General features: G+C 41.5%; 1 protein-coding gene across 1 annotated transcript in view; it reads left to right on the plus strand.

The window, feature by feature from the left end:
- Window positions 1-934: 934 nt before the first annotated feature.
- LOC111871033 (transcription elongation factor B polypeptide 3) overlaps window positions 935-16,604 on the plus strand; it is a 24,010-nt gene continuing 8,340 nt past the window's right edge. The window contains exons 1-6 of the mRNA XM_023863767.2: window positions 935-1,090; window positions 3,436-4,420; window positions 9,660-9,844; window positions 10,167-10,363; window positions 10,577-10,674; window positions 14,935-15,134. Coding sequence (XP_023719535.1) covers window positions 1,022-1,090; window positions 3,436-4,420; window positions 9,660-9,844; window positions 10,167-10,363; window positions 10,577-10,674; window positions 14,935-15,134 — 1,734 coding nt within the window. The 5' untranslated portion in view covers window positions 935-1,021. The remainder of the gene's footprint in view (window positions 1,091-3,435; window positions 4,421-9,659; window positions 9,845-10,166; window positions 10,364-10,576; window positions 10,675-14,934; window positions 15,135-16,604) is intronic.

The raw sequence follows: 16,604 nt of genomic DNA on the forward strand, positions 1-16,604 counted from the left end.
TTGGCCGTAGTTGGATCTCAACTGTCTTCGGCGACGGCTATCCCAATACTGACTTCTTGCTGTCTTGTTGCTGTCTTCTGTCAAAGTCACATTGCGACTGACGGTCAGTCAGTCAGTAAGTAAGTCTTTGTGTCAAGCCCCATCTGGGGCTCATGACCAGATATTTATTGGTGTTTGACAGTTACATTCTTGTTTTCGTTGGGCGCCCTCTCTGACGAGAGGATGGGTCTGTATTTTGTATATGCTGCTGGTCCTTGCCAGCGCAGTCTCTTTCCGGTGAGAGTCCTTTGGGATTCGTGACCATATTGTAACGTGTTGGGTTACTGATGACGCCGTTCGGATTGTTAATTGGTTTATTTAACAACCTACAAGTCTTGGCTACAATTAATTATGACACTGTTGCGGGTTTACACAATTTACAACCCTATACAATAATCTGTCAACTCTGTCCTCAGTAGTCTACTCGTATTCACAGTACGGTACGGGAGCTATACCAGTGTCACTGTATTACACACTCGCACAGTGCTCAGCCGGTTTTTTATACCGTTCGCTGTTGCCTGTTGCCCGTGTCAGCGGGGTTGCGTGCCACGTCACAGTAGGAAGCGGTGCCACGTAAGCGTGGTGGGGGGAAGCGCTGACTCACCTGTTACGTCACAGAGGCCAGCGATGCCACATCACCGCGGGGTGGGGGGTGGCGGAACGCCGACCGGCCCGCAACAGCGACAGGTCACAATATTAATACAGTAATTAGAGAATAATACACTCAAATACGACTCCAAGAGTCAAAATTTCTTAACTTGACTGTACAAGGAAGAATGCTCTTGAGACGTCTATTCGCACTGAATGCTGACGAATGACTAATCACAACGATCACAACACCCCTCAACATTCAAGAATGAACCTGCCCATCCACTGCGCAGCTGTTCCTGGACTGTCAAGTACGGTCAAGTACCAGAGCGTACTAGAGCGGTACCAGAGCTATAGTCCTTCTGACTAGTAACAAACAGCTGGTGTGTACAATATGGCGGTTGTTGACGTGATAAGACATTACCAACGAAGCATAGAAAAATGGCCAGAAAACAAAGAAAGGGTGAGTTTGCGAAACTATATTTGCTTATAACTAGGCGATAGATAATGTCGCTGTTAGTAGAAAATGGCGGTTCTAGAGGTTTAATAAAGTAAAACCTAATATTAAAAATCATACCTTGTACCTCTGTTGACCCACTTCAAGAAACTATGAACAACACGGCAACATGGAAAATATCAGATATACTGTAACATGTAGGAGCTGGGATAACGCAGTTGGTATAGCTACTGACTACGGTCTGGACGACCGAGGTGTCGGAGTTGGAGTCGCAATAGGGGCCAAAAATTTTCTGTTCTTCACCTCGTGCAGACAGGGTGTGCGGCCCACCCAGCTTCTTATCCAATGGATAGCGGGGGCTCTAACCCCCGCGGGTAAAGCGGTAGGGGCGTGAAGCTGACCAGTCATCTCCATCAAGTGCCAAGGTCAAGAAAATGTGGATCTGTATATCCACTCTCCCATACGCCTTCATGGTGTAGTGTTTAATTAGTTAGGCACAGGGGATAGCTTTACCGTTTGCTGTAACATGTATGGAAAATAAAGTATCATAACAAAGAATATAAGTGGACAGTAAGGTTAATGTCATGTTGGCAATTTAACAGCTGTTCATAGTTCATATGTTAATCTGTTAGTGTTGTCACTTATTATGTATTTTGAAGTATTGCAACTCTTAATTACTTAGATGGTTTCTATTTACGATCCTTTTAGCATCTTTCAACATCATTGATGATTACAGATTCATTTAAAAATGTTCAAGAACTGGATGAACTGCGGAATGGTATCCTCAGTAATTCTTAAGTACTTGTAATACTAACTACAACAGCTTCTGAATGCCTTCCAGTGTACATGTCTTATCTGTATGAACTTTATGTTAGGACCTTTTGATTTGGTATCATACCTATATCTTATATGGGAAAGGGTGGACCTACGGTATCATGAAATTTGGTATGAATGTCATGGCATTAGAGGTAATCCTACCTTTCTTAGTTGCTGGCTTTCAATAATACTGTTATAGCAACTATTCAGACTCTTGGATTGTCTACATTTTGATTTAAAGTTTTGTAGCAGTTATTTGCAACTCTTATTGTAAGAAGGTTTATAAACAGAACTTGAAAACAAAAATTAAAATTAAGTTGTTATAGAACTTCATTGACACATTTGTTCCTCACCTGATGTAGCCTGTATGACAGGGACATGTTTACCAGAGCCTGGTGTATGGCAGTGAGAGTGCTTCAGGTAATGTAAGGTTAGCAATGTCAGAACCTGAGTTGGTAAGGGATACGGAGAGCAGATTGGTGTGACAGGTACTTACAGAGGGGTACAACACAATTGCAGTATGTTTAGATTGGTTCCCAAGAGCATGCCACATCAGAATACTTCTCATTACCCTTACCTCTTACATCATTAAAATAAGAGACAGCAAACAGAATATCCAAATTGCTGATCTCTCAAGCATTCGTAGTGGTAAACCTTTTCAAAGTAAAGTGCATAACCAGAAAAAAAATCAGGCTGATGTATATTATTTTGCTTAACCAACTGGGCTCCTTAATTTTTAGAATTAGGGGCTTCTGAAATGGTTTTGCTTCCAGTTCTGTTCTGAAGCACTGGAAACTGGCAGTCCCTTACTTTAATCATGTTTAGCTGCATGGAGTGGCTGCCTTGTGCACACATACAACTGAAATGGGTGCCAGGGCATGGGGCCTGGCTGTGTAGTCTGACTGACTGGTGGCCTTTAAAATTAGACTGTTAATAAATAAGGGTACAGAAAAACTGAAGGAACTAGAATAACTAACCAACCAGCATTAATCATTGTGCTCTAAACATCGCTCTAAACATCTGTCTTGTCCACAGAATAACAGAAAGAGCTGTGAAGTTGGACATATGGGTGCTGGACAAACAGTAAACTCCAAGAAAACTGCTGCCCATATGTGAAGGTTTTCCTTCAGTAGCCCTCACTTGAAAGACCTAGGGAACTCTTGGAACTAAATGGGAAGTAGTTTAGTCATTTGACAGGATTACTAGTAGGAAGCTCACTTGAAGGGACACCTATTCAAAGTAGGGCTGATAAATCGTTTCGCCTGTGAAGGTTGCCATGACAAAGCAGAAACAGCCTGTGTGATGGTGAGACTGTGTCTCAATTAGGGTATCATCACCTAGGAACCCACTTCATATAACCGAGTGATTATTATAAGGCCCCGTTAAGTTAGTTACTGTGCTCTGGTTGAAGTGCACATTTGGTAGAGGGCTACAGTTTAGAAAAGGAATGTGCAGTAGACTGAGGACAGTTGCAGTGCAAATGTTGTTTAATGTTCACCACTTTAATCTAATCTAGCATTATTTCATTTGTACAGATGCTACACTGCCTTGGCAAGCTGTTCCATCTGCCCATAACCGTTCAGCACCTTCAAGACACGGGCATTGGGCGTACTGTGAATGCACTCCGCAAGTATGATGGTGACACTGGTGAAGCAGCCAAGGCTTTGGTGTCTAAGTGGAAGGCACTGGTGGCTGCAGAGGATTCAGGAGAGGGTGAAGTGGCACCGTATCCTGAGCAGAACAACATTTCGCCAAAAGAAGAAAGGCATGCTCACAGACACAATGAGCATCATAGATCAAACAGAGAGAACATATCACATCAGCATCATTCAGACAGCAAAAAGCACAAGGAAGAAGAAAAGCTGGTTAAGGTAAAAAGGATGAGGATTCAAGGTCAAAGTAAAAAACGAAGATGTGAGGGAGAGAATAGGAAGGTAACAGAAAAGAGAAGGCGGAAGGATGAGATAGACAGTGAATCTTCAGGATGTGAAAACAGTTTCCAAGCTGTGGAACAGGAGGACAGTGATAGTGGTCATGATTCAGAGGCAAGGAGCTCTAGTCAGGTGAGCCAAAATGTGGGGGACAATAGTAGTGATGATGGTGCACAGTCTCTGTGTGTCCAGAGCCACAGCAGTAAACGTCATGACTCCAACCGGAAGCATGAGAAGCACAAAGTTACAAACACTTCAAGTAAAGAAAAAGGGGATAGCAGTCGGAAGAGAGATGGGATCTCCTCCAGTCGTGAAGGCAGGAACAAGACTGAAAGTAAGGGTGTTGATGAGAGCAAGGAAAGGAAAACTGTGAAGCAGAAAACAGACATTAGAGTAGGCAATAAAGAACACCACCATAATGACAGTAGCAAGAAACACAAATCCAAAACTGGATCACGTGCAAATAACATTCCTAACGTGTGTGAATCACCATCAAAGTTAGTTAATTTAGACAAAACATCTGCCAGGATAAAGAAAGAAAAGCTGTCAGTGAACGACGAGGAAGATGGCAGTATCGACTGTTCAACAGGTAATGCACTTTAGTTGATGACACTTTTGGCCTTCTATGCAACCTGAAGTTTCATAATCACGTTTGTAAGGTACACCGCTGGTCACTGCCCTGAGCGAGATGAATCCAGCTTATGCCCTCACAGCCTGTTTCTTTAAGGTCCTTTTTAATATTATCCCACCATCTGTTTTGATGTCTTCTAAGCAGATGCTTCCCTTTAGGTTTTCTGGCCAAAGTTTTGTTTGCACTTATCCCTTTTGTGCATGCTACATGCCCAGTTTCTCACAATTACTGACTTTCTAGGCATTAGCCATTACCTTTTTTTTGTATTTAAAGCAAATGGTTTGTGATTACACTCTGTCTTGATGCTCAGATAAAAATTCTACTCATTTGGGCCCAGTTGACAGATAGTCCCTAACTCCAGGCACAAGAAGGAATACAAGGCAGAGTATGTAAACCGGACACAATATGAACTGTCTGCGGGAATTAAGATAGGCATTTCAAAATGCCAAATATATATGTGAGCCATTGCACCTATGGCCATGCATTGTGGCTAGAGTCCATAAAATCAGAGTGTGGCCAAAGTAGAAACCAAAACTAAAGAGGCAAATTTTGGAAGTAAATATTATAAAATCAGTGATAGGACATAGTTTGTTGACCTTTAAAAGCAGATGAGACAGAGATATACAGAGTGTCTGGATGAAAGGTATCCAAAATAAAATAAGTATATCTCAGAAAGCATTTATTATACACATTTATGGGTTACACCATTTACAAAAGGAAACTATCAAAGTTTTTTTTTATGAGTATATAATTTTCTCAGTAAGTTTCAATGTGGGCTCCCTTGGTGGCACGACAAATGTCCAGACGATATTCGACTTCATTCTGTGTTTGCTTGAAGCATGTTTGGTGTTACCACTTTCAGGTGTTGAAGGTCATTGATCTTAACCTAGTAGACAATGTTCTTCACATAACCCCACAAGAAAATATCCAGTGGAGTTAAATCTGGCAGAGGCGGCCTCCGTAGTCTAGGGGTAAGGTTCCCACCTCATGACTGAAGCTACACGGGTTCAAACCCGGTGGAGGTCGTGGAATTTTTAAGGGCAGAAAAATTCAGGGAACAAGTCCTCCGGGAGGGACTTTAAGCCGTGGGTCCCATGTCATAGATTTACGGCATGTAAAAGAACCTCATGCCTCAAGGAGGTCTCTGAGCCAAATTACAAGGACGTTTCCCGCCTAACAATAGTCTCTAACGCCTCTGGTAGATGGGGGAAGCATCTAGATACCTCTGAGTCAGTAGAGGCCAAACTCGCTGGCTGAGTCGGGACTGATGGCATGCACCAGAATCGGTAGGGTATAGAGACTGGTAGAATATCACAGGGGGACGTACAATAGACCACTGGTCGTGGTGCATGGGGAAACGCACCCCCTCCAATAATAATAATAATAAATCTGGCAGCCTAGGAGGCTAGGCGATTAGTCCGCCTCTACCGATCCATCTCCCAGCCATCTCTCTGTCCATGTGATTCCTAATATGGTGGCAGAACTGTGGTGGCACCCAAACTTGTTGGAGGATAATTTAAGGTGATAATTGGGGCAGCACATACAGATCTGTCATATCCAAGTACAAACGTCCAGTCACAGGCTTTTCTGAAAAGAAAAATGGTCCTATCAACTTGTTCATTAAGCTGGCCTACGCGTTCACTTTGGGATTGCCCCTCTCCAACTCACATGTGACATGTTGGTTTTGACTGCCCCAAATCCTGCAGTTGTGCCTGTTTACTCCTTTGTCATGGAACATTGCCTACTGTAATAACTCTTACATCAAACTGAACTTCATTTTGAAGCAAACACATTGTTGTGACATTTGCTTATTTAATCATTCTATGTCGAATCAGTTGTCAGAGGTTTCCTGGCTGTTTCCAGTTTGGCTAATATTGTTTTCTTAATTCATTATAGTGTCATTATGTTAATAAGCAGAACAAAAATATATTTTTGTCTATACCTCAAGGGGGTTTGCAATATATCAGAAGCATAAAACATAGTGAAAAGTTTTGGCGTACTTTATATTTTTTTATTTGTCAGTAATGGAAATATGGAGATGATTCAGACACCATTTGTGACATCATTGTTTATTCTTACAAAACCCAGTACATTTGCCAGTACTGAATAATTTAATTCATGGAAACTGAAACTAATTATTTCTGAATTTTTGTGGAATTTAGAAATGTTAGTGGTATCTCCAAGGGGGTAGATCATACAAAGTCAAAACTTTGCTTTACTTCATAGAAGATGGTGTGTTGAAAGAAGTGTCACAGTTCTCTTTGTATCTCCTCAGTTTTATTTTATAGTCTCAACATGCAGATTCTTTCAGAATGAACTTTGGTTCACTATTTTGGAATAGAAATTACCTTTCTAACTCGGTAAAAAATGATGGTGCTACTGCAACACAAACTCCATGGTTTGAGTCTGCAAGCGAACTATACTGACTGAGCGACTGCCATATGTCAGTGGAGTTAGTGCCGACTTTAGCAGATAGAGGGTGTAGAGTGGTCAGTGCAACAAATCCCCATGGCCATTAATTTAGGTTTTCTAGACCAGAGCCCGCTATTTCCTGGAAATAGCTCCTTAGTTATCCTCACGAGGCTGAGCGGACCCCATTCCAGACCCACTACTTCTCAGAAAATCTGGTATTGGCGGGAATCGAACCTGGAACCTCTGAATCTGTAGCTACTGCGACACATGCAACATGATTGTACAAAGTATTAAAGTAGCTCTGGCATATTGCAGGTGTTGTCAAAATTAATGTCATTATGAAATAATATTTAATAGAAATAATGAATTACTAAACATCTTTCACTGGTGACCATAACAAGATCAGGTTGGAGGAAATGGCCTTTTGATTTGCAAGGTAGCTGTAAGTATACTAAATAAGCATCCACAGATTGCAGCTGTGAGTACTTCTGCACTTGTTGCACATGATCCAAGCACCAGAAGATGGACATGAGATTTGGAACGCAGGATGTCAAGAGTTCACTGTAGGTTAGGTGCATTAGAAACAGGAAGAATAAAATTAGCATGGATCTTTATGTAATAGGGTGTGAGGATGTGGTCTAGATTTTTCTATGAAGAAAGCCGTCTTCTGGGATGTGTCGCCATGTAGAAATTGTGTTAACCGATCTTTCGGAGGAAGTATCACCTCCATCTTCAGGGTAGAAGACGAGAAGAAATCCACGAGCGAACCAGCTAGAGCAGGTGCAACAGACTGAGTCTAGTTGAGTAAACACAGGTATATAAGAGAAGGAATGTGGCTACATAGGGAAATAGTAGAGAGGGGGAGGGGAAGGGTCTGGTGGAATGGCCAGCAGGTAGGGGGCCAGAGCTGGTATAGAGTATGTGTTAGGGGGAGAGAAGGGAAGGTTAAATGGAGGGCATTAACCCTGTAGCTTGGGGGCTACGATGGACCTGGGTGGCCTCTTGGGTTTGCCGTATTTCGGAGGTTACTTGAGGGAACAGATAATAGGCTTCCATGACTTGCTGAGACAAAACCCACCTCTCTGTTCATATTGTCAGGATGGAGTTCAGTCTCAATGGCCTCCCTAATGATGTGATCCATATAATGGGTCTTGGTAGTGAAAATGGAGGTATTCTGAAGCTGAATGCAGTATCCCAAATTGATGCTGTGTTCAGCCACAGCTGACTTGTCTGGATGTGCTGCTGATGCTCCTTCAACCTCATGTCCACAGAACAGCCTCTCTGCCCAATATAGACCTCGCCGCACTTGCATGGGATACTGTATGCACCTGGTGTCCTTAGTCCCAGGCTATCTTTGACTGGCCGGAGGAAACTAGATAATTTTTTGGAGGCAGGCCCACTGATTTGATGTTGCACCGGGACAGCATTCTGCTAATATGGTTGAATATAGTCCTGACATAAGGCAGGAAGGCAACTGAGTCCGGTTTATCTTCGGGCCGACGGTTGAGAACTCTGTGGATCTGCCGGTTGTTGTATCTGTTCTACCTGAAACATCCCCCAGGAGTACCAACTCCGCATGTAGGTTGTCTTGATCGCATAGAGCTCTAGCCCTGTGCACCAATGCGGAAAGTACAGCTTGCTTGTTGGAAGGGTGATGATGGGATGCAGCATTAAGTTAGAGGTTTGTATGAGTGGATTTGCAGTACACTCTATGGCCCAGAGAACTGTCGGGTCTCCTGTAAATATCTATATCCAGGAAGGGGAGGTGGCCCTCAATTTCAGCCTCCATTGTGAACTGTATGCACTGGTGGATACTATTTAAGTGGTTCAGGAAGTCCTAAGCTTGTCGGGCCCATGTGGCCAGATGATGAAAGTGTTGTCCAGGTAGCAAAACCAGCAGCGGGGCTTGTGTGGGGCCAAGTCAAGTGCCCTCTCCTTGAAGTCCTCCATATATAAGTTTATATATACAGTATCCCATGCGAGTGCGGCAAGGTCTATATTGGGCAGACAGGCTGTTCTGTGGACGTGAGGTTGAAGGAGCGGCACATCCGTCTTGAACATCCAGATAAGTCAGCTGTGGCTGAACACAGCATCAGTCAAATCTTACATAGATTTATCTAGTCTGTGATAGGTCCCAGCAGTGGACTTCTGAGAACGTAGTAATGAAGTTCTGGGGTTCTTAAAAGGCAAGTAATTGCTTGACTAGCCAAGCAACTGTTATTTTCCCAAGAAAGGCTCTACTCTGTGGGTTAGTTAGCAATGAATGTGAATTATTTATTGAAACTTAGTAACTTACTCGACTGCTCAAGGAAGGCTGTGTACCTTGTTTTGGTTGTTTGCTGGTGTTTTGAAGGGTTGTGATTTGGTAGCTGGTACACAGAGTTTCTTACAGTAACTATGTTTCACAAGAAAGACTCCATACTCATGGATGCTGTGAAGATTTTCTGTATGGGGAGGGAGCAGCCTGAAAATTTGCTTACAAACTGTTGAAGTCATTTATCAGTATTTTTACAGATTGCCTGAGAGTTGTGGGTGTCTGTATAGCAATGTCAGTGACTGCAAATTGTGTTCAGGATCCTCCCATTGGAGTGAACCCTGAGCCAGACGGTTTGAACCAAAAATCTGAGGGGGGAAGTTACGTGGCTTGTGCCCCCCCCCCACACACACACACAAATCAATACCCATCCCATTGAGTTGCATGGTGGGCTGTCTGGTTATTTATTTTGTTTGCATGAGATACCGTTCTTGAGGAGCAAGTGCCAGTAAGAATTTTTATCTTCCTCAGGGGCGAGTTTTGCAGAAGCTCTTGGCATGGTTGACCCAATGGTCAAGAGGAAGCCACATGCTACTGTGTCCTCACCAGGAAAAAGTGCGAATGCTGGAATTGTGCGCAATGCTGCCAAACCTTGTGCTGAGAGTAGCAGTTCCCAAAAGAAAGAGAAGGCTGGTCCCAGCTTGTTCTCTAGTGAGGTGAGTTGCTTCAGTATTCATGACTGATTGATAGTGGTTACTTACTAGCACAGTATGGTTATGACTACAGATGGATTGTTTTCCTCTGCATGCACACCCTGTAGTCCTTCTCTTGCAGAAGTCCATCAAGTGGAAAGAATATTTTATTCTTTTTTATCCAGAACAATAAAAATGTGATCTTGTGAATTATAATGAAATTTGATATACTCATAGAGCCTGGAAGTGTGAACAGTAATATCAGGTTTTATATTTTTTTAATAATTTATGAGTTACCACAGTTGTGAAAAGCGACCAGGACTCATTGTAATTTCATGGGTTTCAGTTCAATTTGCTGTCTGCAAATGTGAAATTGGAACCACTGGAAATGGATGTTGATCTGAACACAACACTCCCAGCCATTAATCCAAACTACAAACCTCTTCCGCATTACAACCTTTTAGACTCTCCACCGCATAGAAAGACAAAACACTTAACAGAAGAAGAAGCACTAAGCCAAGTAATGTCCACGAAGAATCAGAGGTGAGTTAGTAACATAATATGAGTTATCACAGAAAGATGACAGTAGATGTTTCATTTGTATAGTGTACATCAGTGCTGACAGGGGTGCGTGATGAACTGAGGCTCAGTACCTGTGGTGTTTGCATGAGACACTGTAGATTCCCACATTTCACTCGTTTGACTCTCGTGGGTATTAGGCACACAGTTAACTATACTTCATATAATTTGTTTCAGAACCAAGGTGTATTCAGGGGTCAAAAGTGGCAAAAGCTGGGCAAATGTTCCCTCCCTGTATGACATCTGTGTCAGAGTGCTGCAGGAGAACATTGATGGTAAGTCTGAGAAATTCAGTGTCTTGCTGCAAGGTTGTTACTGCCTTTGACTCGCAACATTTCTCCCTCTTCTGCAGGTTGGGTAGCTCAGGTGGGATGGGTCACAGGTTTATTTCAGTAGACAGCAGAGCCTCAGCTTAGTCTCAGAGTGAAGGCAAGAAGTCCTCCAAGATCATGTGGTAGGAAGACAATGACAGGAGCAAGAATGCATTGTCATCATAAGTTGATGATGGTTTGAGTTTAAAACATCTAGCACACAGCACAATCATATAATCTTAGTATATAAACTATGGTTGTTCCAGTGTGATTGAAAACTTCCTACTAACATTTCTTTAATCACGTAATGTTAACAGTCTGGGTATTTATTTGAGGGGTGCTTGGTTCTAATCTTGACAGGGGCACCAGCAATCCTTACTGGGGTGCTTCATTGCTTTCCTCAGTCCCACCAGGCAAATGCCAGAATAGTACCTCAATTAGGTCAGATATAGTCTACATACCAGACTACTTAACAGCATAACTGCACTGGCAGAGTATAAAACCTACAGCCAATGGTACATACATGACAAAAACTGATAACACCAAATCAACATCCTTACGAACTACACAAATAACAAGCATAATACCATGCCGCAATGGTGAAGGCTATGCAAATAAATACAAAATGAGAAGTACTCTTTTAAACAAATGGACAGCAACCACAATGAAAAACATTAAGATGTTAATTAATTTTAATTAAGGTCAACATATATTAATTAGGAAATACCATATTCACATGTGATATGTAATTTTAACATACAGTGCAACAATTTAGCAAGATATGCAACCCTTGATGATGGTCATATATGGCCAAAACATGTAGTGAGGAAGAAGGGTGACAGATACTAAGTTGCATTAAAAACTGAAATATATGTGTGTAAAAGACCTTAGCTTCACTTAAAAGAAAGCTCTGTTGTTGTTAATATGTGCTCTTACCCAAGTGTTTCAATAGTGGACTGAAAATTGATGGATGCTTCTGTAAGAAATTTCTGATGGTATTCTTTACATCTTCATTTGAGTGGAACTATTTTCTGCTCACCACTTTCTGTAACAGCTTGAATATGTGAAATGCATAAGGGAATTAGTCAGGGCTCTGCAGGGAGTGATCCATGGTGTCCCATTGATACCTATTTTTCAAGATACGTGTAGTTTGGTTTCTGACCTCATGTTCTTACTCCTTGCTATTTTTGTGCAACTTTATCGATAAATTACTAACGTAAAATATTTTAGAGTTATTTTACATCAAAATGAAAAGCAGAACAACTTGATAGCAGAGCAGCAGGTTCCTTTAATCCAACATCTTATGCGCCTGATGATGGCCAGTTAGGCCGATACATGTCATGTTGTACGTTGTGCATTCAAGTTCTAAGGTCTCCGATTTTTTTTTCTCACACAATAATCATACAAAAAATTTGAAACTTCTGTCACTTTTCAACGTAATCTCCCTGCAGCTGTACACATTTTTCACAATGTCGACGCCATGATTCCATGGCCGCTGCGAATGCTTCTGTAGGCGTCTGTTTTGACCACTGGAAAATTGCTGATGCAATAGCGGCACGACTGGTGAATGTTTCAGGATTGAAAAATGGTATCCATGTCACATCTATTGTCACAGTTGATGAAAAGAAAGTCCCATTCTTGCCTTCATCACNTGCTCACCACTTTCTGTAACAGCTTGAATATGTGAAATGCATAAGGGAATTAGTCAGGGCTCTGCAGGGAGTGATCCATGGTGTCCCATTGATACCTATTTTTCAAGATACGTGTAGTTTGGTTTCTGACCTCATGTTCTTACTCCTTGCTATTTTTGTGCAACTTTATCGATAAATTACTAACGTAAAATATTTTAGAGTTATTTTACATCAAAATGAAAAGCAGAACAACTTGATAGCAGAGCAGCAGGTTCCTTTAATCCAACATCTTATGCGCCTGATGATGGCCAGTTAGGCCGATACATGTCATGTTGTACGTTGTGCATTCAAGTTCTAAGGTCTCCGATTTTTTTTTCTCACACAATAATCATACAAAAAATTTGAAACTTCTGTCACTTTTCAACGTAATCTCCCTGCAGCTGTACACATTTTTCACAATGTCGACGCCATGATTCCATGGCCGCTGCGAATGCTTCTGTAGGCGTCTGTTTTGACCACTGGAAAATTGCTGATGCAATAGCGGCACGACTGGTGAATGTTTCAGGATTGAAAAATGGTATCCATGTCACATCTATTGTCACAGTTGATGAAAAGAAAGTCCCATTCTTGCCTTCATCACATGTCAACATCGCCTGGCAAATTACCATGCGCGCAGCCTTGTGGTCATCCGCCAGCATTCGTGGCACCCACCTGGAGGACACTTTCTGCATTTGCAGGTCTTCATGCAGGATTTTGTGCACAGATCCCACGGAAATGCCAACTTTGGAGGCGATGTTTTCCACACTCAATCAGCGATCCTCCAAAACAACTTCCTCAACTCGCTCGACCATGTTGTCAGACCGGCTGGTGCGAGGCCGAGATAGTTTTAGTTCGTTGTCACACGACGTTCGGCCTCCTTTGAAGTGTCGCATCCACAAACGCACATTTTTCACATTCATGACACCAACACCACACGTCTCACTCAACTGGCGATGAATCTCAATGGGTGTCGCACAACGCAAGTGGAGAAAACGAATGATTACTCGCTGTTCTTGTAACGAAAACATCGCCATTTTAAGTATCAAAAACACTCCTCACCCTCGCCACCGCCACTAGAGTTCTGTGTGCCGTACAGCGCTGACATCTCTGTCACGCATTCACCAAGAGTGCACACGTATTTTAAACTAAACCTCATGTGTCTGTCTGCTCCCAGTCCTGAGAAAAAGAATTCGAGACCTTAGAACTTGAACGCCCCTCGTATAACAAGAAGAGGAGGAAATGTTGAAGCGTGAATATTAATATATCAACAAAGTTGCACAAAGACAGTGAGGAGTTAGAACACAAAGTTAGAGCACACAGTGCAGCAGGACTCTGCAATATAATATCATGTAATTTGTATGTTTTAGAGACAAGGCATTACTATGCAGCAATGAACCTTTTTTGCTCTAAGGACCAGAGTGCTTGGAGTTCATTGTCTTGCAGTATTTTGCAGTGATCAAACATAACATTAGAGTCAATTTTGCCGACCACACAACATATTTTTATTATTATTATTACACTACATGTTTCGACCTCAAGAGGTCATCCTCAGGTGTACGAACACAGCTGTATAATTACACGCAATCACATTCGTCTTCTCACTTATTCGAGCCTGTATCTTATTCAGGCTCACGCTCACTAATATATCAAGCTCTCTCATAAAACACAATTTATGAGAGAGCTTGATATATTAGTGAGCGTGAGCCTGAATAAGATACAGGCTCGAATAAGTGAGAAGACGAATGTGATTGCGTGTAATTATACAGCTGTGTTCATACACCTGAGGATGACCTCTTGAGGTCGAAACATGTAGTGTAATAATAATAATAAAAATATGTTGTGTGGTCGGTAAAATTGACTCTAATATTGATTAGATACACAACAGGATGCAAGAAACAATTAAACATAACTTTCTCTGTATTATTTTGGACAAGGGGAACACTTTTTCTTGAGGGGTGTAAAGTGAAGATGTCTGACTCACTGTTTTACATTACATGAAGTTACTTGACATGGCACAATAACTTTTTACACCTTCTTTCAGACATATGCTTTGCTCATTTATATGTAGAACTGTAGTGTGGTTATGAACAGAGATGTGATTTGTGTCTTCCTGTCTTGCTTAGAACTGTCTCATTGTAATTTCAATACTGAAATGAACTTAATAAGCTGTAAACTTAGCATAGCATACATTCTTTCAGAGTTCTCAAACAGAGCTTCAACTATAAGACTGTGGACTCCCACCACTGGCTAATCACTGTTGGGAAGGTTGGAAAGTTGTGCAGGTTTTCATTGACCCAGATGTTTGTTTTGTGCAGTGAGCAGTTGTTTGAAATTGATAGAAGTTAGTTTGAATGTAGAGAATGTCTGTGGATGCTGTAAACACCCATCTTCTGATTCTTGGAATCTTTGATGTGTGTTTTTAAGGACATATCTAATTTAGGGAAATATTGCACATTTTAGTGAAACTTACTTATCTGTTATCTAAAATGTTACACTGTAGAGCATTGCAGCTATGAGAGGACTCAAATGATATGGAGTCTTCTTTATTTTTTAGCTCTGGAGTACACAGGTGGGGTGCCATATGACCTCATGAAGCCAGTGCTGCAGCACGCCACTCCAGAACAACTCTTTATGCTGGAACATCACAATCCATATTTGATTGAAGACACAGGAGACTTGTGGCAGTTTCACTGTCAGCGTGAGTTCCGCACAAAGCAGCGGCAGGACATGGAAACAGCAAGAGAAATGTACATGGTGAGTTTGATAGTCATGATATTGCAGTTAGGCCTGGCAGCACAAGTATATTGCTATATTATTTCTAGACTTTCTCTATCATCTTGTATTCTGAACATAAGATATTTCAGAAAACTGATCTCCTTCTAACCTCATGGGAAAATGTATAAAGGCATCTGCTGAGCTGGCTGGATTAGGAAGAGGTAATTGCAGTAACTGGACAGGTGAAGTTCATAATCTGAATCTATATAGGTGTATAGGAACAGATATCACCAGTTGTAGAGAATAAGGTAATTTGCAGTTACAACTAATTATGTATGCATGAAAACCTGAAGGTAAGAGAAAGAAGTTGAAAATGAACCCATCAAAAACTGGGAAAGTTGTCTTAATCAGTAACTCTTTTTGCTTTATTGAATCTGCTGGTGCACCAACTCTCCAGAATGATGTTTTTTTATGGTTTTGCTTGTCCTTCAAAGCAAAACCTTGGATAATTCCTTGTCTTATTTCATGACTGCTTCCTTTCACTTCTCTTTCTGTTCATTAATTACCTATCATCCTACCATGTGGTGCTATATGATCTGCACTACTGACAGTGTCATTAAGTAGGCAATAAACAAATACATCTTTGAAACCAGATCAAGAATCAAACCCATCCAGTGGGTTGAGAATTGCAGTAATGCTTTAGACTCTATGTCTCGGAGGTACTTGTTTCATATTTTGCCCCTTATATTTTCTGTGTCTGGCCTCACCTTGTACTAGTGCCTAACTTCTCCCAGTGGTAGTTACTATAGGATTCTGGCGATAGTGTATAACACACTGATATATTGGGTTTTTGGACTTTATCCATCGTCCTGGTTTTTAAGATAACTAATAAACGTCGTGTTTTTATTAGTTATCTTAAAAAACCAGGACGATGGATAAAGTCCAAAAACCCAATATATCATTGTTCTCCCAGTGGTCCTCGCTGTATAGCCATGGGATAGACCACTTAGAAGACACTGCTTCCAACAGTTCCTCTATTGTTGCGTGTGTATCTGTTGCTGTCTACATGTCTTTATTGAGCCATTTCTATCTCTTGTGGCTCCACTGTTAACCTTTCATGTGTCATGTCACAGTTTGAAACAGAAGCATAAGATATCCAAGATGAGTATGCATTCAGAATCTTAGAGAAATTTTATTATTCCAAAGTTTGATTTATATATAGTACAGGATCACAGCCATGACTGAGGATTCCATGATGAACACTAGAAATACGAGGGTTGTACTGAAAGTCATGAGCAACAATTTTTTTGTAAAGTAACATGCTCTATTATTGACAAACCAAATACACCACCTCAATCTACAGACCTTTCTTTATTTTTCCACGTAATCGCCACTTCTGTGTACACATTTCTCCCAGTGTTCTGGGAGTTTGAAAATTCCCCTTCTGTTAAATTCTCTTCCAGCCATCCGAAGACACTGACGCACTGCGCACTGCTTTCTGAATTGCCT

This window comes from Cryptotermes secundus, unplaced genomic scaffold (assembly GCF_002891405.2).
Source record: "Cryptotermes secundus unplaced genomic scaffold, Csec_1.0 scaffold101, whole genome shotgun sequence".
Classification (NCBI taxonomy): Eukaryota; Metazoa; Arthropoda; class Insecta; order Blattodea; family Kalotermitidae; genus Cryptotermes; species Cryptotermes secundus.